We start from the raw sequence: 19,321 nt of genomic DNA, 5'->3' as shown, positions 1-19,321 counted from the left end.
CTCACCAGTACTTTGTACAGTCACAGCATAACCTCCTTGCTTTTAAATGCAATCCCTCTAGCAATGAGTGCCAATATTCCATTTGCCGCCTTGATAGCCTTCTGCACCTGAAAATCAACCTTTTGTGATTTATGTCCTTCTGCACATCAGCATGCTGAAATCGATGCCATTTAAGTCACATTCTGATCTTCCATTTTTCCTTCCAAAGTGGATAACCTCTAATTTTCTAACATTGTACTCCATCTGCCAGACCCTTGCCCACTCACTTAACCTATCTATATCTCTCTGCAGACCGAATCTTCTGCACAATTTGCTTTTCCACTCAATTTAGTGTCATCTGTAAACTTAGATACACTATACTTTGTCCCCTCTTCCAGATCATTTAGGTATAACGTGAACACTTGTGGGCCCAACACTAACCCCCTGCAGAACCCCACTCACCACAGATTGCCAACCAGAAAAATACTCCTGCACCCAATTCTCTGCTTTCTATTGGTTAACCAATCTTCTATCCATGCTAATACATCACCCCCAATTCCATGCATCCTTATCTTATGTACAAGTCTTACATGCACCTTTTCAAATGCCTCCTGGAAATCCAGGTAAACATCATTCATTTGCTTCCCTCCATCTACTGCATTCCTTATATCCTCAAAGAACTCCAGTAAACTTGCCAAACAGGACCTGCCTTTGCTGAATCCAGGCTGCAACTGCCTGAAGGATCCACTTCACTCTAGATGCCTCGCTATTTGTTTAATAATAGCTTCAAGTGTTTTCCCAACTACAGATTTTAAACTAACTGGCCTCTAGTTCCCTACCTTTTACCTACATCCTTTTTTGAATAGTGGCGTTATATTCGCCATCTTCCAATCCACTGGGATCTGCACAGACACCAGAGAATTTAAGTAAATTATTATCAAAGCCTCGACAATAACTTCTGCCATTTCTTTCAGCACCCTGGGATGCATTCCATTAGGACCAGGGAATTTATCTATCTTTAGACCCTCTTTAATGATAGCTATTAAATCCAACTCCTCGCCTCCATAGATCTGTCTTTGGCACGTTCAATTTGTTCTTCACCATGAATACCGATATAAAATGGAAACTCAAAGCCTCAGCTTTATCTGATATCAATTCTCCCTTCTCATCTTCCAAGGGTCCAACCTTGACTTTAGCTACCTTTTTGTGCTTTATATTATTTATTAAAAATTTTACTGACCACGCTTTTATATTTTGTGCTAATCTTTTCTCATAGTCTACCTTCCTTTACTGCTTGCTTTGCAGTTTCTTATAGGTTTCCCAATCTTCTGGTTTCTCCCTGGTATTGACGACTTTAAACACACAAGCTTTTAGTTTGATACCTTCCTTGATTTCCTTAGTTATCCAAGACTGGCTGCCCCCACCCTTACTGTCCTTGCTTTTAACTGGAATATACTTTTGATGAGCACTGTGAAAAATCTTTGAATGTCCTCTACTGTTCCTCAACCATCCCTCCATATAGCCTGCATTCCCAGTCCACCCTAACCAACACCTCCCTCTTCTTCATGTAGTTTCCCTTGTTTAGGCATAACATTTGTTTTAGACCAGTAATTTTCAAACTGCCCCCCTAAATACACATTCCACCCGAAGCAATCCCTATGCCATAAGTGTTCTGTGAACAGTAAGGAAATAAGCTGGAAAGAAAAAAGTTTGAAAACCACCGCTTTAATTGTACCTATTTGACTCATAATGTGCATGGTTTCATAAACTCCAAAGGAAATGGGCCAATGACAATTTTTCTCAAGTAAAATATTTAAGTAACAATTGGTACTAGAGCAGTGGTTCTCAACCTTCCCTTCCCACTCACATTCCACCTTAAGCTATCCCTTACCAATCACAGAGCACTGATGCCATAGGAAATGCTTAAGGTGGAATGTGAGTTTAGGGGGAGTTTGAAAACCACTGCTTTAGACCAATCTATTGTACTCTCCATTTGTGTGATTAACTTATTCATACTATGATCACTCTTTCCAAGATTGATCCCTAACTACAAGATCACTAAATTTTACCCATTTCATTGCACAGGACCAGATCCAAGATCGCATGTTTCCTTGTAGGTTCAGTAACATTTTGTTCAAGAAAGCCTTCACGCATGCATTTTATGAAGTCATCCTCAAGGTTGCCTTGACCAACCTGATTCACCCAATCTACATTCATGTTGGTCTCCATCCCTATATGGCTCCAATATTTCTTGGTTTATTGCCTGTGTCACTAGAACGTCATTATTATTCTGCCTGAAGACAACTCCCACTAGTGATTTTTTTTCCCTTTTACTGTTCAAATGGACACAATATTTTGCTCCTTAGATCTTACATCATCTCTCACTATTGCCCTGATCTCATCAAGTCACATTTATTTATCGTTCATACCATGCTTGCACATTAAAGACTAGATAGTGTTTCTCCAGAACCACAGAGAAGATTTACACAAGTTAGAAAACAGTCAAACACATTAAAATATTAAAACATATACAGTAAAAGTCCACATTACATTATCCACACATGTTCTGGGAATTCAGAAGCCTGATGGCTTGGGGGAGGGAAAAGACTGTTGCCCAATCTGGACATATGGGCCTGAGTGCCATGGTACCTCCTACCAGATGGCAGAAGGGAGAAAAGTTTACATGATGGGTATGTGGAGTCCTTCACAATGTTTATTGCGTTTCGTCTGCATGGAGTGTTGTAGATGTCCTTCATGGTAGGAAGAGAGCCCCCAATGATCTTTTTCACTGATTTCTCCTCTTGGGATCTGAGGTGGTACAACTTCCAAACCAGACACTGATGCAGTTGATTAGAATGCTCTCAATGCATCCTCTGTAGAATGTATTGAGGATGGAGGGTGGGAGATGAACTTTCCTCAGCCTTTGCAGAAGTAGGGGCACTGCTGGGCTTTCTTGGCTAAGAGTACTACCCGACCTCTCTTACTTTCCTGTCCTTCCTTATTCCTTGAATATTTAATTTACATTCCTCTCCACCTTGCAACATTTCTGTAATGTCAACTAAATCACACCCCCTTGTGATTTATGCCAGATGTTCCCTGACCTTGTTTCGAATACTACAGGCATTCAAATAAAATGCCTTTAGATAAAGTAGACTGTGCTTTAAAAATCCAGTACATTTTGCCTATTTTGCACTTGACTTACCCCTCTTTCTGTTTTCTCTTTTTTAAACTTTTACTTTTTCCACACTCCTCTTTTACTTCATCCATCCCTCTCCAATCTGTTGAACCCACCCCTCTACTATTTAGTTTAAAGCTCTGTCCACAGTCCTAGTTATGTAATTCGCCAGGATACAGGTTCTATCACAATCCAGATGGAGCCCATCTCTTTTGAACAGTTCCTTCCTTCCGCAATACTGGTGCCAATTTCCCATGAATTGGAACCTACTTCTCCCACACCAATCCTTGAGCCACACATTTAACTTTCTGATCCTCTGGACCTTGTGCCGATTTGCATGTGGCTCAGAGATTACCACCTTTTTGGTTCTGGTTTATAATTTGGACCCTAGTCCCTCAAATTTCCTTAGCAGAATCTCTTTCCTGGTTTTACCTATGTCGTTGGTATAATCATGGGACTGGAATGCAGGTCCTGGTTCTTGCAGGCCTCAACCCAACCACGTGTGTGAGGTATTGGACAAGACTGGCCCCTCCGTTCACTGCACTGTAAAATTCATTTCTCACTTGCCACAATTCAATGGTGATTTCTCTCTTCACCAGAGCATCAAAACCAAGTCTGGGAATTGGGATTATATAGACAGGTACTTTATAGCTGACATGGTGAGCTAACAAGTCTATTTCCATGCGGAATACAACACAATTGTAAAACAATGCAGGCCATATTTAATTCTTTTGATTATCGACATCCTTTCCCTACCTGAGAGAGTTCCACCAGAGATCGATGATTCAAACTTGGGTCAAACCCAACCTTTTTCAGCTCATTCTGTTGAAACAAAAATCAATTATCCAAAACTAAAAAGTAATATCATTTCAAAATAAGTTCCAAATATCTACAAATCCTGTACAATTTTTGAAGGGTGGAAGAAAATCAGTGCACTGGAGGAAGCCCAAGCAGACACAGGGAGAATGAACAAACTCCTTTCAGACAGCATCAGATTCGAACCTGCATTGCTGGTGATGTATAACTGTAGGCTTTTCAGGTTTCAAGAATTTTTAAATTTAATTATTTTTTAATTGAACTGTTTATTGTCATGTGTATCAAAATACAGTGAAAATCTTTGCTTTGTGTGCCATCCAGGTAAGTCAACCATATTTAAGAACAGGAGGGACTGCAACAATTAAACAAAAGTACAGGGTATAGTATTCTAGAACAAGTACAGGATATAAAGAAAGTACAGTTGAACAGCACAGGGAATAGCTTGTTAACCCTTCCTCACTTAAAAATCCACCCCAGAGGTGCTAATTCAGGTAATCACCCCTAACATCACGGCACTGACCTCTAAATTTTGGCTCAATTGGCTCCATTCTTTCATCTTTTTTCTGAAGAAGTCCACATTCTCTTTTCTCTTCTCTACTTTTGCCTTCGCTTCTATTACCTCGGTGTCTGCCTTCAGTAAATCCCTTAAAGCAAGAAAATTAATTGCATTTGCAGAAGTTTTATTCCCATCAGGCTGGGTATGTCTGTACTGATGAAAGAAACACTTCAAATAGTCACTCTAAGGTGACTAGTAAGTACTTTGTTTCGATACAGGTACAGCTCCTATTCAAAAAAATGTGACTTGGCCACAATCAGTCCCAACCCAATTTTAATCCTTCAGCATGAGATATCAGAACATAAAACAGTAGTCCTTCAGCCCACATGTCTGCACCAAAGTTAAATTAAAACTCTTCTGCTTGCACATAATACATCATCCCTCTATTCTCTACATATCATGCAACTGTCTAGAAGCCCCTTAACGGCTACTGCTGTGTATGCTTCCACCACCTCTCATGACAGCCTGTTCTAATCACCTACCACTTGCTGAGTATGAGATCATGGATCTCCAGACTCAAGTACAGCTTTCTTCCCATGATATCAGAATCCTTAATAAATCTCAAAATAGTAAAATTATAGAAACATAGAAAAATAGGTGCAGGAGTAGGCCATTTGGCCCTTCAAGCCTACACCACCATTCAATATGATCATGGCTGATCAGTACCTGATTCCTGCCTTCTCCCCATACCCCTTGATCCCCTTAGCCACAAAGGCCAAATTTCCTGCCTTCTCTCCATACCCCTTGATCCCCTTAGCCACAAGGGCTAAATATAACCTACTCTTAAATATTGACAAGGAACCGGTCTCAACTACTTCAAGTGGTAAAGAATTCCACAGATCCGCAACCCTCTGAGAGAAAAATATTTTCCTCATCTCAGTCCTAAAAAACTTACTCCTTATCCTTAAACTGTGATCCCGATTCTGTTTTTTTCCAGCATTGGAAACAACCTATCTGCGTATAGTCTGTCTAAACCTTTAAGAATTTTATATGTTTCTATAAGATCCCCCCTCAATCTTCTAAATTCCAGAGAATACAAGCCTAGTCTATCCAACCTTTCTTCACACACAAGTCTTTCCATCCCTGGTATCAGTCTACTGAATCTTCTCTGCACCCCCTCCATGCTGAGGATGTCCTTCCTCAGATAAGGAGACCAAAACTGTGTGCAGTACTCCAGATGTGGTCTCACAAAGGCCCTGTACAGCTGTAGCAGGATCTCTGTACTCTAATCCTCTTGCTATGAAAGCCAACATAGCATTTGCCTTCCTCACAATTGTTAGGTCTGCTTTGTTCATGAATGAGTGAGACAAACACCAGGCTGAGTCGAAATCAGGGTTCTTTGTTCTTTATTACCGGATTGTAACACTTGCGACCAACCATGTTAGTCGGAGAATGCATTCTGCCGTTATCAGCAAAATGGTGATTTTTTATACCTTTGGATATGTGCTTAGAACATCATCATATCATTACTTGTCCAATGACTAAAACTGTTGCTATCCTTTCCCTGCTAGCTTCCTGCCTCTCAATCCATCAATGTCTCTCTTATCTTGTAAGTACAAGGATGCATTCACATCTTGTTACAGCCCTGTACAGGGCAGGGTAACTCCTTACACATTCCCATCTCATGATGTTTTACCTTACACTACCTGCTGCACCTGCATGCACAGCAACACCCAAGTCTCTCTGCATCTCACCTTTTCCTAAACAGATACCATTTAGATAATAGTCCTCTTACTTCCAAAGTGGATAACCTCGCATTTATCCACATTATATTGCATCTGCCAAGTCTTGGCCTACTCGCCTAACTTGTCCAAATCACTCTGCGCCCTCCTACGTCCTCAACACAGCCAATCCCACTACCCAACTTTGTGTCATCTGCAAATTTTGAGATATTGCTCTCTATTCCCACATCTATGTCGCTGATATATATATTGCACTTTGCTCCATACCAACTGATGTCTTTCTGCATTTTTGTAGTCTTACTTGTAGTATGTATGGGATGTCCAAATGGTTTGTTTGGAAAACAATCTCTATAACTGCATCACGACATGTGATCATAAACTTGAACATAAGGCTGAGATACAATCTGATAGAGGCATGGTCCCTTCCTCGTTGAAATATTTTTCCATAATCTACCTTTACCTGTCGATGGCAGAGGAAGCCTATCCCATAACATTTAGAGCACCTTTCTTATTCCTGAGCACTGCTCATACTGCTTCAGTGAATGAGCCCTCCAATATGACCCATTTGAGTAAAGCTGTAACATTTTCCTTGATCAGTAACGTCCTCCCTTTAACACCTGAAACATCAAAACCCTCAGACATTGAGCAGCCAGTAACGTGGCTCTGTAAACCAACCTCATTTCACGCAGTAAATCCAAGCTCCAAGTTTATCTGCTTGAGCTATTGAAGTACTCCTTGCATTAAAATAAATACACTTCAGCCCATCTACCGGTCCTTCTTTTCAGAATTGCTTGGCCTAACCACCAACTTCTCCTCACTTGCTGCCCTGGTTCCTACGCACCGTTTATTATTGTTTAAACCCTCCAGTGGCAAAAGCAAACCTCCCTATGAGGTAAATGGTTCCATGCCAGCTGAGATGACATCTTGAAGGAGAACCCAATGATTTATGTTACCAAGGCCCTCCTTCCATCACCAGCAATTTGGCAATGCATTGAACTGTACCATCTTATTTCTTCCCTTGCCAGCACATGGTACAGAGGAATAATCCTGAGATTACAACTTTAGAAGTCCTTTTCTTTTTAAATTATAAAACTTTCCACCTAACTCCCCAAATTCTTTTTGCAGGACCTCACTTCTCATCCAGCTTCATTAGTACCAATATCCTTAAACAATTGTTGTTACAATCAGATTCATACACCACAGGGCTTCAGAAAACTGTGGGTTGGTGGCTTGGATGTAATCTGTACTTTTTCTACAGGTTTTTGGTTTTGGGTGGGGCAGAGGCCAGACTGTTTCCAAAGATTCAGGCTAGATTTTCTCAAGGTTGCAGAAAAATGTTTCAAGTGTCAGTTTTATCTGCAGTCAACTATTGAGAAGGGTACTCTCATGGACAATTTTAAATGTGGAACACTGTACACCTCATTCCATCTCTCACTATCCTGAGAATCTCCTGTAATTGCTTCTTCTTCTTCTACTGGAACAGTGCATACATATCGTTTGTCTGCATGTGTGTTATATCTCCAGCTGCGCTGGGTGGGTCACGTCTCCAGAATGGAGGACCATCGCCTTCCCAAGATCGTGTTATATGGCGAGCTCTCCACTGGCCACCGTGACAGAGGTGCACCAAAGAAAAGGTACAAGGACTGCCTAAAGAAATCTCTTGCTGCCTGCCACATTGACCACCGCCAGTGGGCTGATATCGCCTCAAACCGTGCATCTTGGCGCCTCACAGTTTGGCGGGCAGCAACCTCCTTTGAAGAAGACCGCAGAGCCCACCTCACTGACAAAAGGCAAAGGAGGAAAAACCCAACACCCAACCCCAACCAACCAATTTTCCCCTGCAACCGCTGCAACCGTGTCTGCCTGTCCCGCATCGGACTTGTCAGCCACAAACGAGCCTGCAGCTGACGTGGACCCCCTCCATAAATCTTCGTCCGCGAAGCCAAGCCAAAGAAAGAAATGTGTGTTTGCAGTGTTTTGCACTGAGGACCAGAAAACAGTGTTTCGTTGGGTTGTACTTGTACAATTGGACGATAAATAAACTTGAATTTGAGCTTCATTGACCTCCAGCAACCTCAATGAATCACTATTGACAATTATTGGCTCTCACTCAAGAACATCATCTGAAACATAATATCCAGCTTGATATGCCAGCTCTAGATCAACTGGTACACTCAACTTTTTCTCCCAATCCATGCTACTTGCTTCTGCTTTTGTTTTGCTGCTCGTCCAACATTCAGTACTGAGTGAGCAAAAATCTCCTGTTACACTTTGGGGAACGTGAATATTGTATTCTCATCATTAACTGTCGTTTTTGAAGGCCAATCAAAGTATGAATATAATCAAGACAGATGTATCCAACTGCAGTTTTCCCCTCATCTACTTTAATTTTAGCACCATCCATCTACACCAATTCTTTAACTTACTTTCCACTAAAATCCACATTCATACATGTTATCTCCACATTCAATTATATAAAGCTTCCCAACAAAACCTTCAACTTTCCATTGAAATAGAGGGCATTCATAAACTGAACCACAACATGTCATCCCTTTCACTTATAACCTGTGTTCTCTGAAGTGCAATTTCAGTCAAATATCGCATCAATTTTAAAATTTTTATCCTTGCTTTCAAATGTGTGGTGACCTCAAACTCTACAATCTCCTTTTGTTCTCTAACTCTCAGCAAGTTTGTCCTTTATTCTAAGAGAGACCCTGATTGGATACAAGGTCTCAAAATTCTTTCTTAAATCTCTCCACCTTTCCTTTTTCATGCTTCCTTTAAAATCTCCCCTTTTTTTCCTAGGCCACAGTCACTTTTAACATACCTCTTTATGTGACTTGATGTTAAATTTTCTTGAAGTGTTTAGGGGGACAATTTCAACATTAAAAGTTAAACTATCATTGAACACTAGCCCCAAGGGGAAGCCACATTATAAAAGAACTGGGAAATGGAACATTTTCACCCAGATTGCTGTCATGATGAAGAATCTACAATTGTGTCATAAATACACTCTCTGCAGATGCCTGCAGTCTGATTGACGCTGCCATAAGAAGCTCTCATCTCCTGGGAAAGTGGCAGCGCTTCTGGTGGAGAGATACTTTTATTGCATTATTACAATCTTAAGCCTAAATGGCCAAACATTTACGAATATTATGACCCTCAGTTCTGGAGTTCTACAAGAGAAATTAGTCCCTTAATACTTACAATGAAAGCCCTTTAAAATTTTGTCCATCATATCTTTTAATCTAATTCCCCACTCTAACTCTGTCAGTTGCTCTTCCACAACTCCATAAATTTGATTTATTTCAACTTAAGACCCTAGTTTTGGACTTAACCACATAACACTCAAACTTAACATGAAATTCCAATATCTTACACTCTCTTTGCCACAGAGAAAGCTTTACACTAATGAAAGGTCATTGGCAAAAAACAACCATTTCTAACTTCAACTATAATTATTTGACTGTGAAGAACTCTGGAACAGCCCAAGGACATTAATCCAAGTGCATACTTACATCATCCAAAAATACTGCTGCAAAAATCACCATCCGATGAACTAGCTCTTTAGCAAATAAGATTCATGTGACTGAATAAGTTATAATCACTGGTTTTGCATATAATTTTGCCAAACTTCTATAGTTGTGAGGCAACATTTAAAGCCAAAGACCAGTGAAGGTGACGAAAAGGCAATGGAAATAAATTAGTTGCAACTTGGCACTCACGTTTGCAGAGATTTTTCCAGCATGATGGCTTCAGTCAGCTTCTTTGACAGGTCACTAATAAGATCTCGCTGACTTCTATTCTCAGCTGCCATACGATCAGATGTTAAGTCGTTTATTGCAAGCATAAAGCTTAAAAACAAAATAAAATGTTATAAAGCAGCTAAATAATGCAAGAGAATTTCGGGTCAAGTCTATCCTACTGGAACTATTTATGTATGTGAATGTAATCAGAAAACAGATCTGTTTGATCTTGTACCCACTAATAAACAGACTGCTGCAAGGTCTGGTGTACATGGTACTGGTGTGATCACACCTGGAGTACTGCTTACTGTTCTGGTTTCTTTATTTGAGAAAATATATATTTGCTTTGGAGGCGATGCAGAGGAGGTTCACCAGGTAGATTCCAGAGAGGAGGAGTTTAACTTGTGAGGAGAAAGAGTCACCTGGGGCTGTACTCACTGGAATTCAGAAGAATGAGAGATCGTGGATAAAATTATGAAAGATAGAGGCAGGAAAGTTGTTTCCACTGATAGGTGAGATTAGAACTAGGGTACATGCCTCAAGGTTCAGGGGAGTAGATTTAGGATAAAGATGAGGAAGAACTGCTTTTCCCAGAGTGTAGCGAATCTGTGGAATCCTCTGCCCAAGGAAGCAGTGGAGACTGCCTCATTAAACATATTTAAGATACAGTTTGATCATTTTTTTTTTGCATAGGGGAATTAAGGGTTATGGGGAAAAGGCATAGGTAGAGTTAAGCCCATGGCCAAATCAGCCTTGACCTTATTGACTGATAGAGCAGGCTTAATGGGCCGGATCTCTACTCTCCTCCTTTCTCAAGTTCAAGTTGATTTTCATCTGACCAGGATGAAGCAGTGTTTCTCCGGACCACGTGCATACATGTGCACATAATAATCACATGTACATATGAAAATCTATAAATATTTTGATAGAATTTACTAGATTACAGGATACTGTTCATCAATCTTACAGCCTGCACAAAGAAGCTATTTCCTAGCCTGGCAGTCCCAATTGTGATACACCTGTACCTCCTTCCTGATGGTAGTGGATCAAAGATACTGTGAGATGGATGGAAGGGTCCTCGATAATTCTTTGAGCACTGTTTAAGCAATACTCCTGGAAAATATCATCAATCGAGGAAAGGGAGACCACAGCAAGCTTTTGGTCTCTTATGTTTGTCAGGACATATTAACTGGATAATTTTTTTCAAAAACCACACATGATGGACTGAATGGCCTTTCTCTGTACTGTACAATTCTCTTGATTAGTTTGTACAGAATTGGAGTAACAATTCTCTACAACAGTATGGATTTCAACTTGCCATTAAATTGTAACTTATCTTGTAAGTTTGTATAAAAATCCTGGGTATGAACAATCATCAAATTCATGCAATTTTCTCCTAAAATTAGTTTCAGTTCCTGCTTTCTACTGTAGTTGCCAGTCTAATCTTCAGGTGAGCAGAACAGCAAAACTTTTGAGGAATAAAAGTCATTGTATTCTTATCACAAGCTTTAAAGAATCAGTGTGTGAAGTGGCCAAGATTATTCTCTCACTCATCAAAAAGGTGAAACAAGCCCGTACAGGGTACACACAGTGAGATTATGTCAGACCTGCAAAGCCAACTCTCTCTTTCCACAGAATTTGCCTGATGTGCTTCCAGCATTTTCTGTTTTATTGTGATTAGAGGCCAGGATTGTCTTTATATAGATAAAGTGCAAGATCATGCAGTTTCATCAGAGAAATAGGGAGTTTGCAAATGAGTGAAGATCAAAAGGATCCAGGTGTTCTAGCGCAAGAATCACAAAAATTACACAGGCCAATTCAAAAGCAGCTAAGAAGGCAAACAACATGCTAGCCTTTGTGAAGGAATTGGAATAGGGGATTTTGCAAGGTGTTGGTGAGGCAACACCTGGAATAGTCTTATCTAAAAAAATAAGTAATATTGGATATGGTCCAAAGGAGAGTCACCAGGCTAATTCCTGGGATGAGAGGGTTTTCTTATGAAGGGATTCAGTTTGGGTCTGTAGAATTTAGAAAAATGAGGGTATTACCTTATTCAAACATAAAGATCCTAAGGAGTTTTAACAGTATATGTTGAGATCTTTTCACTGGTAGGAAAGTCATAAAAGGATATGGCTACAGAATAAGAGTCCTGTCCTTTAAAACTCAGGTGCATCGAAACTTCTTCTCCAAGGAACTTGTGAATCTCTAGAATTGTCAGTCCTGATGATGGTGGAGGCCAGATATTTAATACATTTTTACGGGAGATAAATATTTGAAAGGTCAAGGATAAGGGAAACTAGCACAAAAGAGAAGTTGACACCAGCATAGATCATTCTTGATCATATTGAAGAACGGGGCGGGCTTGAGAGCTTCTGTGACCTTCTTCTTTAGTATTTGTTTTTAGTATTTGGGATTAATTGGACAAATCTTTCAAAAAAAAAGAACAGGCACCATGGACCAAATAGTTCTTCTATACTGTATCATTTTTTTAAAAAGGTAAAAAATTGTGAATGGCATGTAATTTACACATCATAAAGTTGATATTTAGACTTTTGATTTGATTGACGAGTTCACTGAGTGGCTCAGAAAAGCATTCCAGGAAGGGCACAGATTACTTTGTCTGTGTTGCAATGAGTAATAGCTGTTTTTTTAAAAATGCAGAACAATTCATTTGATCACAATTTCTAGCTCCTGCTTAAGCATATTTTTACTCAGAAAGCCTGGGACGGATCATGATGGAACTTTAGTTGAATTATTGGCCAAGTCTGGATTGAACTGCTGGATACCATAAATTTAATGCCTCAACAAGAAGACCACACCTTCAAGAGGAGGAAATGAGAGTCATGCCTAAGGAAAAAGGAAAATTCTTTCAAAAATGTTAATCTAGGAAGCCTATTAACATGGTCTTGATATAAATGGTGTCCGTTACTTCATCCCAATTAAGAGGCACTATTGAGGACAGAAATTAATTTGACAGCAATGTCACCTACAATTCATCAGACTGCAAGTACCCATTGTTTTTGTCTGTAATAGTTGAGTGGTTATGAAGAAACAACACAAAGGATGGAAATCAGGTCTTGTACTTTGTTCAAGAGCTCAGGATCCCAACTATGGCATGCAGACATCTGAATACAGATGCAAGTAACATTTTTAGATTTTTTTATGGAAGTTCTGTGAAACTTTCTGTTTGTTTACATCATTTTACCTGCTTTGGCGTGTATCTTTCAGGCTCAAAGCAAGGCTGCATTCCACCAATATGTTCAGGTAGTTAGATCCAGAACCGGAAAGTTCAGAGGTAGACAGCCCCACACTGTCCATCAGGAAGTCTTGTATGTAATTAGCTGAATATAGAGAGAAATATATACAGGAATTTACAGACTCAAACACGATGATTCTATTTTCATGTCAAGCTAAAATTGGCACTAGCTTTTGCTTGATTCTAGTAATCCTGTGAGCGGCGCTGGACAAATTGGCGACTCTCTGTCTGCCTTACGGTAGACAAAGGTTAAAGAATTTCAAAAATGTTACATTTTAAATGTAGCATTATGTGACAAAAATGGAACCTTTACCTTTTCCATTTTTTATCCAACCATAAAGTCCAAGTATTGACAAGATATTGGACTTTGGGGCAAAAACCAACCACAGAAAGAACAGCAACTTGACCATAATCTGTACTTTGGGAGTGGGTGGAAGGAATTGTCAATGTTGAGGTCAAGACCTTGCATCAGAACTGAGAGTGGAGATGGAAAACAGCCAGTGTAATGAACATTGGAGGATTGAGACAGGGTTGAAGGATAAAAGACAGAAGGAGCAAGGTGGGGAGGGGAGGGTCAATGTAGAAGGCGATAGTCAGGAACACAAAGGCTACCAATGTTGGAATATGATAATTAAGGAGGGTGATTATGGGGACCATTCAGAGAGAAGGTGACATGCAGATGGAACCTGATAAGGGAGGAAATCTAGTGGGAGAAAATTGTGGGTAGTAGATAGATAAACATGAGAGGACAAGAGGTGGATCCTTAAAATAGAGAGGTATGGGCTATCTGATGTTGAAAAATTCAGCATTCAAACCTGGTTTTCCTTCTGGGTTGAAAACCTGGTTTTCCTTCTAGTTCCCGTTGGGCCTCACTCAGGCACTGGTGAAGGTAGAATATAGGGGTCCATGCAGGAAAAGGAAGGAGAGTTGAAAGGCATGCTAAGGATTGTGGACAGGAGGAGTCACGTGATAGAGTAGTGGCCGGACGGTGAACTCCAGCCCTCTCCAGAAAAGTCGGGAAAAACAAGAGAAAACACAAAGGCACAGAAATAAAAGTTACAGAAAAGTGAGTATAAAGGTGGAAAGAAGATGGCGACAAAAAAAGAAAAATCGAAAGCAACGGTAAGAAGAGAGGAAGAGAAGACAAAGGAGGAAAAAGGTGAAGGCCTTACCTGTCCGAAGAGGCCCGCTGCGGAGAGAGAAACCCGCTCCCTCAGGTCGGTAAATAATGGACTACAAGAATGGCTTGCAGAGCCGAGTAAAAGTGCGCAACCGCGCATGCGCGATACTTCGCGCATGCGTGATGCGAATGAAAAAAAAACACACCGACGGGAGGGGGGACCAGCTGGGGAGTCGATCTCCACAGCCGGCAACGACAGCTGCAGAACACCTGCAGCAAGAAGAGACCACAGAAGACAATAGAAACAAGAAAGAAGAGGAGGAAAGGGCACCAAAGAAACAACAGATGGCCAACCCAGAGGAAGAAGAAGAGGAAGAGTATGGTGAAATAGAAGAAGAAAAGAAAGGCAAGGTAAAGGATATACTTGCTCTTATTAAAGGATACATGGAGTCATTTAAAGAATGGCAAACACAGGAATTTAAGGATTTAAGAAAAAGAATAAACAACACAGAAGAGAAAATAAATAAAATGGAGATGACCTTAACAGAAATGGGAAAAAAAATGGACAAGATGGAAGAGCGGGCAGTAGCAGCAGAAATGGAGGTAGAAGACTTAAAAAAGAAATTGGAGAAATCTAATAAAAAAACTAAAGAGACACAAGAACTACTAGCTCAAAAAATAGATACAATGGAAAATTATGACAGAAGAAATAACATAAAGATAGTGGGCCTTAAGGAAGATGAAGAAGGCAAGAATATGAGGGAGTTTATAAAAGAGTGGATCCCTAAGACCCTAGGATGTCCAGAACTACAGCAAGAATTGGAAATAGAAAGGGCACATAGAGTATTGGCCTCTAAACCACAACCACAACAAAGACCAAGATCTATTGTAGTAAAATTCCTAAGATATACTACAAGAGAAAAGGTACTGGAGAAGACAATGGAAAAAGTAAGAGAGGGCAACAAACCACTGGAGTATAAAGGGCAAAAAATCTTCATTTATCCAGATATAAGTTTTGAACTCCTAAAGAAGAGAAAAGAGTTCAATACAGCAAAGGCGATTTTATGGAAGAAAGGGTATAAATTTATACTAAAGCATCCAGCGGTATTGAAAATATTTATTCCAGGACAACAAAACAGACTATTCTCGGATCCAGAAGAAGCACGAAAATTTGCAGAACAATTACAAAAATAGACTGAGGGAGGAAGACGGGTAATGAGAGTAAAAATGATCACGATTGATATGTATGTGGGTAAAGACAAAAATAGACTGAGGGATGAAGATGGGTAATGAGAGTAAAAATGATCACGATTGATATGTATGCGGGTAAAGAGGTATAAGAGTGAATAGAGACAATGTGCATACGTGAATGTATCTGTACTTAGAGGAAAATATAGATAGTATAGACAAGAATTAATAAGGGAAGGTAATGGAATAGAGAGAATAAGGAGGGAATTAAAAGAGTGACCTTTGTGACATATGAAAAGTGAAATCTTTTCTGGGGGAGGCGGGGTGGGGGGAAATAGTGGTCACTGCAAAATCAGTTGACGCTTGCGAGTGGATTTGCAAATCCAAATGGAGAGGGGAGATGTGGTTGTCCGACAAGGGATAAAGGACAACTCAGGAGGTGAAGGGGAGATTGGGGATAAATAAGATAGAAATAGGAGAATAAGGAAAATGTTGGATGTTGTAGGAATGTTGTCTTATAAAGAGCTGAAAATAAGAAAACAGAAATGGAAAAGGAGGAAAGGTAATGATGGAAAAACGGAAAGAGAAGATAAACAAAATATAAAAGGGCTACGCTGAACTATATGTCTTTAAATATTAATGGAATACATAACCAAATTAAAAGGAAGAAACTACCAAATTTAAATGAATAAATGTATTCCATTAGAAAAAATAACATATTGGTTAAGAAATAATATTGAAATATTCGAACAAGTATAGGAGCCTTACATTAAATACAATAGCGAAAACCTACCGGGGACAAACATTACCTAAGTTGATGGAAGGAGAAGGAAAGAAAAGAATGGACTCAGTAGAATTTCTGGTGTAATTTTGTTGAATGACAACATTGTCTGACTGGCTTAATGCAACCTAGATTGTATACCTAAAATGGATGAGAGGGGGGGTGGGGGGGTGGTTTGGGAGGAAAGGGGGGGGGGAGAAAAAGTCACTGTATATGTGTGAAAAAGAAATAGTGTATATCATGGCTAATGTGATTTATGGTGTGAAAAATAAAAAAAAATAAAAAAAAAAGGATTGTGGACAGAGCGCAGGTGGAGCAGAAGTCCAAACAACCCAAGAATTCAGAATTTTCTAAAACTCTCAAACTTTTTAAATTTAGTGGGCTTCTGTGTGCATACATGCACATGTGTCACAGATGCACAGTGGCATTTTTACTTTTCTTTAAAACTGCTTGTCATAAATGAAGCGTGTTATGTTTGTTAATGAATAAACTATCAAAATGTATCTGTTCATTCTTCTTTATTCCTCCTTTAAAATAGTGCTCAAGAATACAAAAAATCCTACAATCTGGACCAACCAAATCCCTGAGTAGTCTAAACTTTCAGACATCTACTGTACTCTGCAAATAGGTCACATGAAAAGCAGTCGACAAGGTGCACATTAATCTGCTCACCTGGAAGGGCTGTTTAGGTCCTTGAATAGTGGCGACGGAGGAAATGCAAGACCAAGGGAAATGTCCAGGGGTCAGGGAGGGATGTGTAAGAGGAGGATGAGTGGACCAGGAAATCACAGAGGCATTTGGGGAAAGCAGAAAAGGGCGGGATGGGGAAGATGTAGTGAGTGGTGAGATTCTTATTCAGCTGTTGGAATTGATAAAGGATGATTTATTCAAATGCAATGGCTTGTTGGGTGAAAGTGATCTGGCAGATTGACCTCTGCCTTTCAGAGGCCAGAAAGTCACTCTGAGATATCTTTTTTCTTGAATATTTTATTTTAGTTTTCACAGACTTACAAGATCCAATAAACAAAGCCATTAATGTACATATGCATACCTAAAGTCTTTATTTGTCCCAACCCCTCCCCCCAAAAATTTATCTCGATCCCACTCATCATAGGCCACACGACCCCGATCAAAACCTATAATTGAAAAAAATCACAATGGCAACACAATTCAAAGAAAACACCAAAAATAAAAGAAAGAAACTAAAAACAAACTAAGGACCTGAAAAGAAAAAGGCAGGTGCGTCATCCGCACCAAGTTCTATCACTCTGAGATATCTTCATACCTACCCCCGGACTACAACTCCACTAATGAACACCAGGCCACTGTCTCCCACTGTGATACTTCTCTTTTCTATCTCTCTGTCTCCATCTCAGAAGACAAACCATTCAATGTCATTTACTATAAACCCATTAACTCTCACAGCTACCAAGACATCACCTTTTTTCCTCCCTCTCAGGAGTATGTATGCTATTTCTTTCTCCTCGTTTCTCCATCTTCCTGCATCTGACCTCCAGATGAAGCCTTCCATCCATGCCATTTCAGTTTTTCAGGAAGCAGGGCTTCCATTCTATGATTATTGATGGAACATTCTCTTACATTTCCCCCATTTCTCAAACTTCTGCTCTCACTTCCATCTCTGTCTTCCAAACTTAACAAAGATAGAGTTCTCCTAGTCCTTACCATTCACCCCATTGGCTGGTATTAACAACTGAAGAGTAAGAATGGAAGAAATGGAACATAGCAAATAACTTTAAATCCAATTGCAAAAGTTACCTGCAGTCCATAGAGATTCTAAATCTAAGGAAGATAAAATAGAAAAAAGAAAACATTGTAATTCTCCTGAACGCCACAACTCAGGAAGGACTCTCCACACAAATATAATCAGCAGCTTTGAAATTGTTGAATGGCATACTGATGTTGTAATACTGTACTTAATCACATCTATTTGAATAATGTTCTGCATATATCTCACCATCAGACTTATATTCCACAGTTTTCTGTTTAAGATCCTCAATCAGTTGTCCAATATCATGATCTCGAGTTTTGTTCCATTCCATCAGCTGGCAGAGAACGTCCATGGTCCATGGATTCACTTCATAGGAAGGGACTTGCTGCTCACCAAACACCTTTGATAACCACATGGAAATCTGCAATAAAATAAAACAAAATTTAATATGTAACTGAATCAGAATATCCCTTCATATTGATGCCAACCTTAACCATATAACCATTTACGGAGCGGAAACAGGCCATGTTGGCCTTTCGAGTCCGTACTGATTCACTGATTTTATGCACCCTCTTCAGGCATTGGTCCCGGTAGATCTTAATTCAGTAACTCCTAAGACACCAGCAATAAATGTCACTCATCACTCCAAAAAGAGTACTATTGACTGGTACCAGCTTGGTATCCTTGCACAAACCATATTGAATACAATTCAAACTTGAACACAAGAACATGAAAGTCAGTGAAACGCCATCCTGTTTGTTCAAACAGATCCATGAAGCAAAATCCTACTTTCGTCTAAGTAGACACATAATGCCCAAGGCCACATGTAGCCATCTGGCTTTGTTGCACCACTGTGAGGTCCTTCATCCTCCGTGGCTGCTCTTCATTTTTTTTTTAAACTTTATTTATTCGTTCAAAAAACAAATAATATATGACAAATAATATAATAAAAAAAAAGGAAAATAACCCCCCCTTCAACCAACTCTCCTAAGGAGAGCCATTAAAAAGAAAAAAGAAAGAATATTTTTTTAAAAAGTTAAATATACATATTAAAATCTAATCAATATAAATTGAAATGTAAATATTCCAGTGGGCTGATAACGCCTCAAACCGTGCATCTTGGCGCCTCACAGTTTGGCGGGCAGCAGCCTCCTTTGAAGAAGACCGCAGAGCCCACCTCACTGACAAAAGGCAAAGGAGGAAAAACCCAACACCCAACCCCAACCAACCAATTTTCCCTTGCAACCGCTGCAATCGTGTCTGCCTGTCCCGCATCGGACTGGTCAGCCACAA

General features: G+C 39.8%; 2 protein-coding genes across 18 annotated transcripts in view; one reads left to right on the top strand and one right to left on the bottom strand.

The window, feature by feature from the left end:
- The window catches only part of haus1 (HAUS augmin-like complex, subunit 1), a 36,586-nt gene that overhangs the window by 3,735 nt on the left and 13,530 nt on the right, over positions 1–19,321 (bottom strand). For all 4 annotated transcript variants that reach the window (XM_069923790.1, XM_069923789.1, XM_069923788.1 and 1 more), the window contains exons 2-6: positions 18,275–18,449; positions 13,160–13,295; positions 9,934–10,062; positions 4,491–4,614; positions 3,911–3,976 (exon numbers count right to left, since the gene is read on the bottom strand). In XM_069923790.1, the coding sequence (XP_069779891.1) occupies positions 3,911–3,976; positions 4,491–4,614; positions 9,934–10,062; positions 13,160–13,295; positions 18,275–18,449 (630 nt within the window). The remainder of the gene's footprint in view (positions 1–3,910; positions 3,977–4,490; positions 4,615–9,933; positions 10,063–13,159; positions 13,296–18,274; positions 18,450–19,321) is intronic.
- Positions 1–19,321, top strand: part of LOC138757076 (uncharacterized) — a 40,803-nt gene that overhangs the window by 9,376 nt on the left and 12,106 nt on the right. For 4 of the 14 annotated variants that reach the window (XM_069923800.1, XM_069923795.1, XM_069923805.1 and 1 more), the window contains exons 4-5: positions 4,070–4,167; positions 10,924–11,453. The exons of 3 other annotated variants lie outside the window; for them this stretch is intronic. In XM_069923800.1, the coding sequence (XP_069779901.1) occupies positions 4,070–4,123 (54 nt within the window). In that variant the 3' untranslated portion in view covers positions 4,124–4,167; positions 10,924–11,453. Of the gene's footprint in view, positions 1–4,069; positions 4,181–10,923; positions 11,454–16,837; positions 17,976–19,321 lie in introns of those variants that run through there. 7 more of the 14 variants (XR_011353325.1, XM_069923798.1, XM_069923801.1 and 4 more) reach the window with 6 other exon arrangements.

Source organism: Narcine bancroftii, chromosome 3, assembly GCF_036971445.1.
Source record: "Narcine bancroftii isolate sNarBan1 chromosome 3, sNarBan1.hap1, whole genome shotgun sequence".
NCBI classification, from domain to species: domain Eukaryota; kingdom Metazoa; phylum Chordata; class Chondrichthyes; order Torpediniformes; family Narcinidae; genus Narcine; species Narcine bancroftii.
This window is presented reverse-complemented; position numbering and strand designations above follow the sequence as displayed.